The sequence below is a fragment of the Salarias fasciatus genome, chromosome 7 (genome assembly GCF_902148845.1).
Source record: "Salarias fasciatus chromosome 7, fSalaFa1.1, whole genome shotgun sequence".
NCBI lineage: Eukaryota > Metazoa > Chordata > Actinopteri > Blenniiformes > Blenniidae > Salarias > Salarias fasciatus.
Genome location: NC_043751.1, coordinates 23,115,116 through 23,127,169, shown reverse-complemented (window position 1 = coordinate 23,127,169; position 12,054 = coordinate 23,115,116). Strand labels below are relative to the sequence as shown.

The following is a 12,054-nucleotide window of genomic DNA, read 5'->3' as shown; positions in this document are numbered from 1 at the left end:
ACCGTATCTGGAATTTTTGATCTCGAAAATGTAAGCCCCTTTTTAAGAATCATATTTGTTTATGATTTTGTTATAGGTTTTAAGCACAATGTCTTTTCACAGTTCATCCATCGTTGTTTTCCAACTTAGGTTTCTGCAATGTAGAACAGGTCAAAAACATGTTTAATCCTTTAATTTTTGAGGTTCCTGCTCATGCTAAGAGTTGATGAGAGTAAGTCTGAGTGTGCATGCCAGCATTCGGATTTACTTTAATGTTTTTAAGTAAATCGGTGACCAAGATGTAGAGGCAGTCTGGAGAGGCTTCTTGGGGTAAAATGCTAGGAATTACTGCTGTGTGACTACGTGGACTCCTGGAGACTTGAGCTGGGAGATTAGTTAAATGGGTAAATGATTAAAAGCAGACTGGAGTTTAACAACCGCATAGTTGAGAAGTTGTGAGATGTTGTCTTGCAAAACAAGTGAGGTAACATGTGTGCTCTGTCAGGAAAGAAAATGCTGGTGCATAATCACTCCACTAGAGAAATGAGCAACAACAGTTAAATCAAGCATGTGGACATGCAGCATGCACAGACTGCTGCTTCTATTGCTATTCTATATGCTCGATGTGCTTTCACTTAATGGCTAATTGACTTCATTGAGCCCGAATACACCATACTAAATCTTGACTGTTCTGAGCATATTTCCCTTTTCAGACTTGCCAAAAAAAAAACAAACATATCTTTGGTCATCAAGGCCATCTGCAGGTCGAAATCCCTGAATTTCAGTGTGTCATTGGTGAATTTGGAGGGGCAGTTCCATCTGTGTTTAGATGGGTCCATATGGGATCGAATCACCTGAGATGTCTGTTAACATAACATGTGAGCAGAGTTGATGCTTTCCTCTCCGGGTGCACTTAGCTAGCTATCACTTTCTCTCCTGCTGACAGACAGATTCTGGCTCAGAGTGATATTTTGGGTCTTACATGGGTTTCTTTTTCCTGGTTGGCACAGTCGCGTGTTTTAAGGAAGTGAGCAGGAAAATGAGCTCATGAAAGACAAGTGAACATTGAGAATCCCTGAGATGAGTTGAGAAAGTAATCTGAATAGTTGAATAACTTGTTTTGAGCTGCTATTTTATGTATATCTGAAATTTAAACTTAACCCGAACTTACATTACACACAAAGTGTCAAGTGTTTTATTTTATTGCTTGTTGTGACAGGATTGAATGTTGTACCAAGGTTTGTCACGCAAACCTTTGGGGGGGAAAGTCAGAAGAAGGACAAATTGTAAAGAAAACGCAGTGAGAAAGTGAGGTATGGTGTCAACAAGGGCAGCTGGTGGTACAGCACAGCCTGCAGCCAGACAAGGCTGAAATCTGAGACTTGCACAACCCCAGAGGCAGGCGAAGGGAGGGAGCAGAGAGAGAAGCACAAGGGGGAGAAAAAGAGTGCGGGGGGGGGTTTCGTGTCCATCCAGAAGAAAGAGGACAAAATATGCAGGCTCGAGGCAGAAACCTTGTTCAGGAAAGACTTGTGGCAAAGAAACAGAAATGCTGATGTACAGCTTGTAGCGTTGCGGTAAATAAAAATGGTAAGAGTCGACGTGAAGTTTGTATGCAAAAGAGAAAGCCAGCCCGCTCGTGGAGAAGAAAGGGTTATGTGTTTGGGTAGGGAGTTGTCAGGGGAGAATAGAGAAGGGTGTGAGTGAGCATGCTCTGTTTGGACTGACATTGGATGCCGGCTTAGCTTAGCTCTGTCTTTTGCACAAATACACCCAGCAGCAGTGACACCTACCACACTCGGGACAGCGAGAACACCGCTTGGATAAATGCACAGTGCGTGGAGTCGTCTGGAAGAGAGAAAGAAGGAGAGACTTGGATGTGGGACTTTCCCGTCTTTTTCACTCCTCTTCTCCTCGCGGGAAACCAAGAGAGCGGGGCTTGTTTTCCAATCAGTACTGGATTACTTTTTGTAACCAACATACAAAGGCGGATTCTGTTTTCCCATTGCAATTTTTTTGGCTGTGGTGGATTGTGAATTTTATTTTTTCCTGGATTTTAATTTTTTTTATTTTTTTTGTGCTGGGTATCTGCATTTTACGGAATTGGTTTTTTGAGGGTTTACCTGTTAAAAATGCAGTGGTACATTTCCAAGCAGTTCTTCAAAGTTTGGCACCAGGACAACGGAAGGTGCTTCTTCCAAAAGGGATAATTATCTAGTTTTGGAAGAAAATCTGCCACGAGTTGGCTAAAGTGCCTCATGTTTCCTTCTGTTCCTGGTGGCTGATGAGGCAAAACGAGGGAGTGGCAGCCTGACCACACACCAACAGACTGCTTACAGACTACATTTTAATACTTTCAGTGTAACAGACAAGCAATCTGTTAGCGTTTGACTCGGCACTGCAGAATTAACACGCCGTGTCCTTGTTGAGCTTTGTTTTTAATTCAGACTGCATTCAGTTTGGCTTGAAAAGCAAGTTTGATGGATACCTACTCTCGTCTGTGGTGACAACAGCTGTTTTGCCTGCTTACTGCTGTGTCTAGCAGCTGAAACATCAGATTTTTTTGTTTTTACTTTTCTGACCAGGTCCTCTCGCTCCTCTCGCTCTAAGTTCTCATGGGCAGTTATTGTCCTGACCATTAGGGATCTGTTTGGCCTCGCCTTGTCACAACCTTCATTTTTGCACTACACCCTGCCCTGGACCCTCGTGAGCTCAGCTTGCTAAATGGGGGGAGCGAGAGGAAGAAATCCGATCCTCTGTTTTGTGGTATGTTTCGGCCAGCAGCAGCAGTGTGTGGTTTCCATGGAAAAGGCTGGAGAAATATGGCACAGCGGGGCTGCATAAATGCTCTACCTCTATGTCTGTGGTCCAAGTGAAATCGAAGCCGGCTAGCGTAGCACTGCAAACTCCACCCTGGAACTCCTTGTTCAGACTCTTCTCATGTGTAGCCACGAGGAACGTGCACAGGACTAAAGGTGAATGAGCTTTAAAATAGTACCACAAGTGAAAGTTCACTCATTTATGGAGCCATTTACACTTTATCCCATCTGTCATCTGCTGTTTGTTTCTTGCAAGTGCCGTTTTTGTTGCCAAGGTTGTAAAATATCCTAATTTTCTGGACTCAGTCCAGCTGCAGCTGCCAGGCTTGTTTTGAAAAATCTATACAGAAATAAGTGTTTTGTTGTTTTGTTTTTGTTTTCTACAAGCTCCCTGCAAGTATGTTGTTACAAAGTCTGTGCTGAATAGTTTGTTTGTGTGTGTGTGGGTGAGCACAGAAGATGCTTTAAGCAAGGGTTGCGTGTGTGCATTGTGAATTACTCTGTATGGTGTGCATGAACACTGTGCAGTGTGTATGACTGGGAACAGAGTGGGCCATGAGTTGAGAACAAAGAATGGCATATTTGTGTGTAAGCCCAGTTCGTTTTCTGCCTCCCCCTCCACTCGTGTTCCCCATCCATCTCCTGTCCCGTGCCGTCTTCCATATCCTTTTTTTTCTGTCTTTATCTCTTCCCCCAGTTGTTTTCTTTTCTGCTTGTTTCTTTCCTGTGGTGTGCTTATTTTCTGTTTTGTATCCTCCTTAGTTTTTCTTTCTGGTTTCTTTGCACATTTAACAGTCCCTAAGCCTTTCTTTTTTGTCATTGTCTGGAGGCATTTTGTTTCTGTTAGTCTGGCTGAAGTCATCTGTGTGTGTGTGTGGGGGGCTTTTCATTGTGTGTGTGTGTGTGTGTGTGTGTGTGTGTGTGTGTGTGTGTGTGTGTGTGTGTGTGTGTGTGTGTGTGTGTGTGTGTGTGTGTGTGTGTGTGTGTGTGTGTGTGTGTGTGTGTGTGTGTGTGTGTGTGTGTGTGTGTGTGTGTGTGTGTGTGTGTGTGTGTGTGTGTGTGTATGTGTTTATATTTTGTCTAAGTCAGGCTGGCACATGCTACAGATTAACTCGGGTGACTTGAAGTGAATGCAGTTTCTCCACGGGTACATACCGTTGTTTAAGGTTTTGCTCACAACGGTTGGATCTTGGAGTAAACATCATGTCTTCAGTGTCCACAGTGACTGTCATCTTGATCATGGCATCCCAGGTTCTTGTCTTAAAGGTAAACTTGCTTTAAGTCATGAAGTCTCTGGACATATTGTCGGCAATTCCTGGACTGTGACAAGAAAACAAGACTCTGAGATGTGAACCTTCTGCTGTGGAAGAGAGAATATTTTGTCCACAAATATGAATGAAGTGCCTTTCTCTCTACAATTTGAGAAGTGATGAAAATGCTTCTTTGCTAGTGTTTGATAAGCAGAAATGTGAAAGGATCTCAATCAATTTCCAATTTCCTGCTTTCTGCTCTCCGTTTTGTTCCATTATCCCAATGGTTATGTTCACTTGTACTCGCAACGGCAGCAATCGCAGCATGTATTTTTCAAATTAGGTTAGTGTTCAGTTGTGGTCCTTTTGTTGGCCTGGCAGACCAAGTCTTACAGTCGCAGCCTCATGTTTCCATTCACATCTTTTTGGGAGGTCCAACAGGACAAAAGAATTACTGGAAATCAGAAGCTTGATTACAGACCACAGTAGCCAAGCACAAATGCTTCTATAGCATTGGTAATGTGATTCTCCTGTAGTTAGTTTATAAACCCTGTTGTTGTTCCACCTCTTGAATCTTAAGTAATGGAAAGTCATTGTGCATCATCAACAAATGCAGTGCTGTCTTTTCAGTTTCTCCAGTTACAAATCCACTCACGTCATGCAGGTAGAAGTGTTTAGAAAATAAACTTTGGTCCACCGGGTTTGTTTGCTGTGTGATGTACTGTACAACATGCATGTGGAGACAAGAAACTGAAGACTCCTTTTCTGTCTTTAGCAGAGTGGTTTTTATGTTTTGCATTTGAGTAATTTAATAATTGCTTTGAATGTTTGCTCCTGATGTGATGTCGGTAAAAGTACTCTTGTGTGACGCTGCACTGTTGGAGTGTTATTGTTTGTAGTTCTCTACACCTCTATTTTGGCTCAGTTGATGTTATTAAACAGTGTATTTCCTTCTGGTAACATAGAAGTAAGATACAACATGAGGACACAATATTCAAAATGCAAAACAATGGAAATTAATACCACAGTTTTCCATCTTGTCATAAATTACAGATATTTAATATATTACGGGAGATTCTGAATGAAATGAACAAATGGTATAGTATCAGGTTCATGATCCCTGCTTGGATCAGAATAGTGCAGGACTGACGGTAGATTGGATAAAATATGAATGAAGAGTAATGTGGCTAGAAACTGTGGAGCCGACAAAGTACAGTAGCAATCAATGATTGTAGGGATGTGATGCTAATGTGCACTGCATTACCATCACAGTAAGTGGTTTTAATGCCTTGAATGAGCATTGTTCAGCCCACGAATGTGCCCTTCCTGATCTCTTACAGCGACTTGGCACTGTTTACACCACGACTATTACAAACTTGACTTTCATTAGGGACTTCACCTCTACTTTATATGGCGGGAGCTGATTCAGGCGCTTTACTAAGCAATTCCAAAAGAAGCTGATCTGCACCAGGCCTCACAGCAGCCAGTAAATGGTTATGCTAGGAAGATTGTTGTGCTGTTTTTCTAATGCCATGCTTATTTGAACTCTCTCTTCCTTTCAGAGGTCCCCACATTTCAAGAGAAGACGAAAGCCTTATTTGGAAATCTTATGGACGAAGGTGAGTATTTTTTGTTCGTATTCCTTTTGCCCTCCATCAGCAGCCAGTAATCAAAGTCGGGGATCTCCAACCCCACAGTCCTGGAGACATGGCTTCTTGTGAACAGTTTCGTCACTTTTATTCTTTCAAACTCTTTAGACTTTCATTTCAAGTTGACAAATGTGACATTTAAATTGTAAAATGTATCAGATGTGTCATTTTAGTAAGCAAAACGATAAATCCAAAAATAAAACTTGGAGGAAACTGGAGTTTAATTCAAAGTGGATAGACAGATTTGCATATGTCAACGATGACAGTTTACCTGTATTGTTTGATTGCTGCGAAAAACAGAAAAGTAATGCTGAAAGCTGTAAAACATCTGAAATACTGTGAATGGTTAAGGAAAGGTGAGAACATGTTATGGTTAAAAATATAAATAAATGATGTCAATAGGACTAAATAAGGTGGAATGATTTGAAAATACATTATGTGATAGTTTGAAAATTAGACTTGTTTTCTTTCTCCAGACAAGTTTTTTTTTGCTAAAAAGACAAATGTTGTTTCCTTGGTTATGAAGTTTGCAGATCTCTTACTTGTGTGATAGAATCTTTGCCATGGTGTGTGATCTTATCTTTTTTTTCTCTGGTATTCTTCACCTGAAGCATCACTGAACACCTTTTTAGAGACATGCAAGATGATATCTCTCCTTGTATATTTTTTTTTTTTTTTTTTAAACCATGGGATGTTTTGTTCATTGATGTGTGTGAAACCCTGCATGAAACGGAAATCCCCCCCCCTCTGAAAAATGTGTATTTTTCCTCTTCTGTTGCATCACCTGAACACCAACAACTGTGCTCTCGGTCGCCGTTTGTCTGCATCCTTCCCTCCACCCCCTTCACACAAAGATGTATGTTCTCATCGCCCTCCCCCCTGTCTGGTTAGCTGACTCACTCTTTCTGTCTCCTCGGCACCACTTTCCTCTTGTTTTCACTTCCTCCTGGCTTTGCTTTGTTGTACCTTTTCATGTGGGATGTGTGATTTGGTTATAATGACTCTCTGGGGGGGAATCACCCCTCTAATGAGCTGCTCGTGCTCTTCTGGATCCACACTGTTGAAAGTAAAGCACACAAGATTTGTAAACTGCAAAATCTGAACATAAAAGGTGTTTTCTAAGCCACCTGCTCGCAACAAAAGGGTGCTGCCGATCCTTGCTTTGCCGTTGTCTTGGTAGTATAGTTTCCTTGCCCCCCCCCCATGTACCAACCAAACAACTGATGCTATGTTTATCCCCCTACAGACTCTTGTTCAGCTGAGCATGTTGCAGCTTGTATATTGCCTGATGTGTGCAACCAGCTAGCTGTTGTAGCTTTGTAGCTAATGTGAGGAAGGCATTGTTTTTTAAACCAAAGCCAACGTTAAAGCCATAAAATAAGTATTTAGAAAAAAAAAAGACAGTCCAACATGTCTTTTGATTTGGGTTTTATCATCAGTCTTCATATAGGCGTTCTACCGCGACCTGCTTCATGGCCATATTTTGTGCCAAGATCCCACACAGCCCAACCAATCAGAAGAATCATGTTTATCACATCATTCACAGCTGAACTGCTTTTGTCAAACATTTATGTGTTCCAGTGGACATCAGTGGCTAATGATCCCCTGGTAGAATTCAGAGAATGAATTGACTATACAATCACTACTGAAAACACGAAGCAATCAGTCAGAACAACACACCGGCTACAGAGCCACAGTGTATACGGGGGCTGGGAATTCTGCCTCAGCTTTAATTTTGAAAACCCAAAACTTTTCTGGCCTCTTGGTTCAGGTCCAGTGTGTATTCGTTCTGTGAGATCTGTTCGCGTCATCGAAACGAAACGCAATAGAGTAGAGTCATTTCACTATCGGATACCGTACCATCAGCTTTTCAAGACTGCTGAGATTGGTATGTTCAAGCATGCCTACAATTAATGGGCTAAATGATTCAATGGCCACCCTCTTGCTATACAAGGCCAGAATAATATATATTAATACTATGCTATATATATTTAACCAAGACTGCCTAACAGTCTGCTACACAGCAGATAGCTAGAACATTCAGATGTCAGCTTGCAAGGAAACGGCGGCCACTGTTGTGAGTGATGTTCGACACAATCGGGCAATTTTGGCACCGTTTACCCTGAGGTGCTGCGATCGTACACCACCTGAGAAGCTAACCTCTCGACGGTGACTTTGCAAGATAGTCTCACAGCACTCAATTTTGAAATTTTAAATGTTCTTTCTTCAGTCCAGTGAGCCAACCTTAATTAAAATTCTTGTTTAGTCACAAGAGAAATGAGTTTCCAAGAACAGTTGTGCTCTAGTATTCTCCCTTTCGGAGAAATAGGTTTGTCTACAAAAGCGTTCAACGTAATATTAGTCCTTAACGTCAGTTTGATCACCTGTTCCGACCTTGAGCAGTCATGCATGTTGTAGGATAATTTCTCTGTGTACTCTGGAGAGACTGATCAGCACCACCCAAAGCACACAAACTTTGTCTCGAACACACACAGCTGGTATCTGTCTCAGCTGTGCCCAAAGTAAGTTGATGTTACTGTGTTGTTTGGGTTCTAGGTCTGTAACATCTGAAACTAAGACATTTTTACCCCCACTAATTAAAATGTCAGGATCTATAGGGTTTTTTTTTTTTTGTTGTTACTTTCAACATTAAGATAAAACAGAGATGACCCTAAAATATGTGATTCATTTTTAAACTATTGTGATTTGTAGCATTGATGACGTAAAAAAATATTGACTTCATTTGTTGGTTATCATTTTTTTCTTACAACTTGTTTAATGTAAAACATCCATGGAGTCCATCGGCTCCACGTAACAAACACACCGAGCCAATGAAAGTAGAGTAAAGCGAGCTGTTTGTGTATTCTTTGGTGAAACGTCCAGAGAGACTCCAGTGCTGGTTTGCAGACCTCAGGTTTAAGTGTGGGGAAGATGCAATTTCACAGTGACTGAATACACATTCTGTTTTCAGTCCTGCTTTTAATACTTGCTAAATTTGGTTTCTGCTGTAATGATTGGAATAAAGTAGGATGATTGTATCGTGATGATATTTCAAGAAAGGATACAAGTGCTGAAATAAATAAGATCATCCTCTTTCATTTTCTATAGCAAATGACCGAGAGCGATTACGTTTGTTTTTACATGGTGTTGGTCTTTTGCATCTTTTCAGTGCTGAATATTTCCGTCTTGCATGCGAGCCGACTGTGACCCTGGCCTTGGCCTAGCTCAGTGTCCTGAGCTAAATTTGTCCCATTGCTCTCAGTGCTGCTGCTAGCAAGCTAGCCAGCTAAGAAGTCCTATTAATAGCCACTGGGCCAGTATCTCCCTCACAGCAGATGTGTTTACACACAGGCCGGCGAGCAGACAGCTATCTAATAGGGCCTGTGACGAGATCCACCTTTTCCCTCCACGGTTGGCACGAACGTGCACGAGCGTGCATGTGAGCATGCGGAGGAGCTTTACCCGAGCAGGCCTGCCTGTTGGCAACACCTCCAGCAGGCGAGCCGTGAGCGAGAGCCACACTAGTGGGGATGCCGTGTGTGAAGGCAGCACATTTGGCATTCACAGTACCGGGTTTCACCAGTTCATCTGAGAGTGCTCTAAAGTTTCATCGAGATCCTGGCAGCCAGGAGAAGCCTGAAAGGCTTTCTTTGTAGGAGCGTTAAAATGACTTACTTTGTTCAAAAAGGGCAGTTTTAGTCAAGTATTTCCAAAGCAGGTGTGTGTGTGTGTTTTTTTTTTTTTTTTACCCAACTTCTTTACACTGAACTGCACTAATTCCAATCGTTATGCCTCATCTGCAAATAATTAAAAACTTAAATAGGAAGAAATCAGAAGACCACCTGTGGTGGCCTCTGTTTTAACAGCTGAGCGTGTTTAATTTTACACCTTTTAAATTTGTAAATGAGCTGCTAGGTTCAGCAAATTAAGCTGCCGTGACGGAAGCTTTGGCAGCATTTCTCTGGTGTCTTAATTGTGCCAGCTGTTGCATATTCTGTCTACATATTGCTGCGACGTCTCACCACCTCACTGCGCTCTTGTCTCTGCCTCCCACTCATACTACACTCTCCTCTGCACACTTTCCCCTCTCTGTTCTCCTCCTCTGTCTGTGGGTCGGCCTATAAAAAGGATTAAATATACCGGGTGGCACAGCCGGCGTAGGCGCAAAAGCCCAGAGAAGATCCCACCTGATAAACCTCATTCCTCAACTTTTGTTAGTATTTTCACATTTCATGACAAAATGAATAAATTGGATCCAAAGAGTTAAGGTTACAGTTTGACAAGGTCGTATTCCCCAGATGACAGCCTTCAAAAGACTGTAACACAATGTGACGCAGCGTCAGCCGAGTGAGGGATGAATGGGGCGTCCTCTCTGCTGTACAGCCGTTACCTGCTATACGTAGCTGTAGGGCTTTCTGATTACACACCGAGACCTGTCGTTTGCGGCCCTGTTTACGTCAGCATCAGAAGTTTCACATTCAGTCAATGTTTTTATGATGATCACAGTCGAGCACGTTTGTCGTGTTTCACTTTGGTCCACTGTTCTTTCCTTTCGTCACTAATATACAATCGGAATTGCCAAACGGCACAATCACAACAACAAGCCTGCCTACTACTCCTGCTCACCCAGTGTAAACATCCTACTCAGGTCTAAACTCTGCTGCGTTGCTCCATCGCCTCATCTCTCATATTCTGTCTCCTCCTTCCTCAGAGTGCACAGCCACTCTCCTCCTCCATTCCCTTTTCTTCTCCTCCTCCTCCTCTTTCTGCCTCTTCCACAGGCCATCCCATGCTTAACCACAAACTTGTTACCAAGGCAACCACACGGTACAACGGGAGCAGTGTGCGCACACACGCACGCGCGCACACACCCATCGGAGTTCACTTTAGTCTGCCGTTTATTGGTGCTCCTGCTTGTTGCAGGGAGAACAGAGAAGCTGCTCTTGATGGGTTTTGCCACTCAAACTGTGACTGTTTATGCCTGCGTGTCTTTATAAAGCAGAGTGTGGTTTCTGTTTGTTTATTTCTAGCGATGACAGAAAGCTAATATATAGACGCGCTTAAAGCTGCCTGGGTTTCTGTGCTTGAAGAAGGTAGACTTATATGGAGTTGTGTGTAAATGCATATGGGCTTTCTGATAATAGCCGGCCTGCATCATTCCTGCTAATGTGGAAGTGTGGTGGGATGACAGCTGTGGGGCGTGTACTGTGTCCTGAGGTTATTCGACTGTGATATGGCTTTTCTGTTCCGTGTCTCTGATCTACTCTCCAGGAACATGAGCGGATAAAGTTCTGCTGGTCAGGTTCAAACCTTATTTTCCTAAGTGGACGACAGTTTCCTGTGTTTTCTGGTGGGCCGGCTGACCTTAGCTGACACCGACTTCACCGCATAGCTCTGGTGTAAAATAACGCCTCCTCTCTCTCTTTCTCAAATCCAGAAATGAGTCGCCAGACTGCCACCGCGCTGCCCACAGGAACCTCCAAGTGCCCCCCTCCTCAGCGCGTGCCCACCCTGTCTGGCACCACAGCCTCAAACAGCGACCTGGCCAGTCTGTTCGAGTGTCCGGTCTGCTTCGACTATGTCCTGCCCCCCATCCTGCAGTGCCAGTCCGGACACCTGGTACGTCCAGTCCGCATCGTTGAAGAATTTCTAATTACTGCTCAAAGGCTGCTAAACACTGTAATTGGCTTTGAATTGTGATGGCGTCTGTCTAATCGGGGTAAATATCTCCTCCGCTCCAGTGTCTCGGGTGAATAGAAGATCAGGGCTCATTAGAAGCACTTGGAAGCTGTAAAGTCATTTGGTATTTATTCATCGTTCAGTATTAGCAAAGTAACTTTTTCTTTTTTTACAGGCTTTGAATTGCAAATAAGTTTTTATACCTTTTTCCTATTAGCTGCAGATTTTATGAGCACTGCAGTAAGTATGGAAACGCTGAATGCACAAATTGGTCTTCATTGAACATCAACAAGGATATGAAAATGGAACCATTTGTTCAATGTCAGTATTGCCGAGGTTAATCTTTTTTTTGTCTTCATGCAAAAAAAATGCATGTTTGAAAGAGATTAGAAATTATTAAAGTAATTGACCTGTTTTTTGGAATGATATACACATGAGATATATAGATTTACCACATTAGAGTAGAATCACGCTATTGGTAAAGCATTTCTGTTCTCAGACATATTTTTCATGAGCTCGACATTTAGCTGCCAATAACCTGGAGTGTGACTGAGGAAAGAGGTCGAGCTTAAAGGTCGAGCTGCCAGGTTGTCCTTCGATAATGTGCTCAGTATTTTCCTGATGAATGACTTTGTCCCGCGCTAACGTCACGTAGCTGTCATGAATCGGTGAAACCGC

The 12,054-nt window shown here is 42.7% G+C and overlaps 1 protein-coding gene across 2 annotated transcripts in view; it reads left to right on the top strand.

The window, feature by feature from the left end:
* The window catches only part of siah1 (siah E3 ubiquitin protein ligase 1), a 34,776-nt gene that overhangs the window by 19,504 nt on the left and 3,218 nt on the right, over nt 1-12,054 (top strand). The window contains exons 1-3 of one of the 2 annotated variants that reach the window (XM_030095663.1): nt 1,456-2,954; nt 5,611-5,667; nt 11,135-11,316. In XM_030095663.1, coding sequence (XP_029951523.1) covers nt 2,837-2,954; nt 5,611-5,667; nt 11,135-11,316 — 357 coding nt within the window. In that variant the 5' untranslated portion in view covers nt 1,456-2,836. Of the gene's footprint in view, nt 1-1,455; nt 2,955-5,610; nt 5,668-11,134; nt 11,317-12,054 lie in introns of those variants that run through there. The other variant, XM_030095664.1, reaches the window with a different exon arrangement.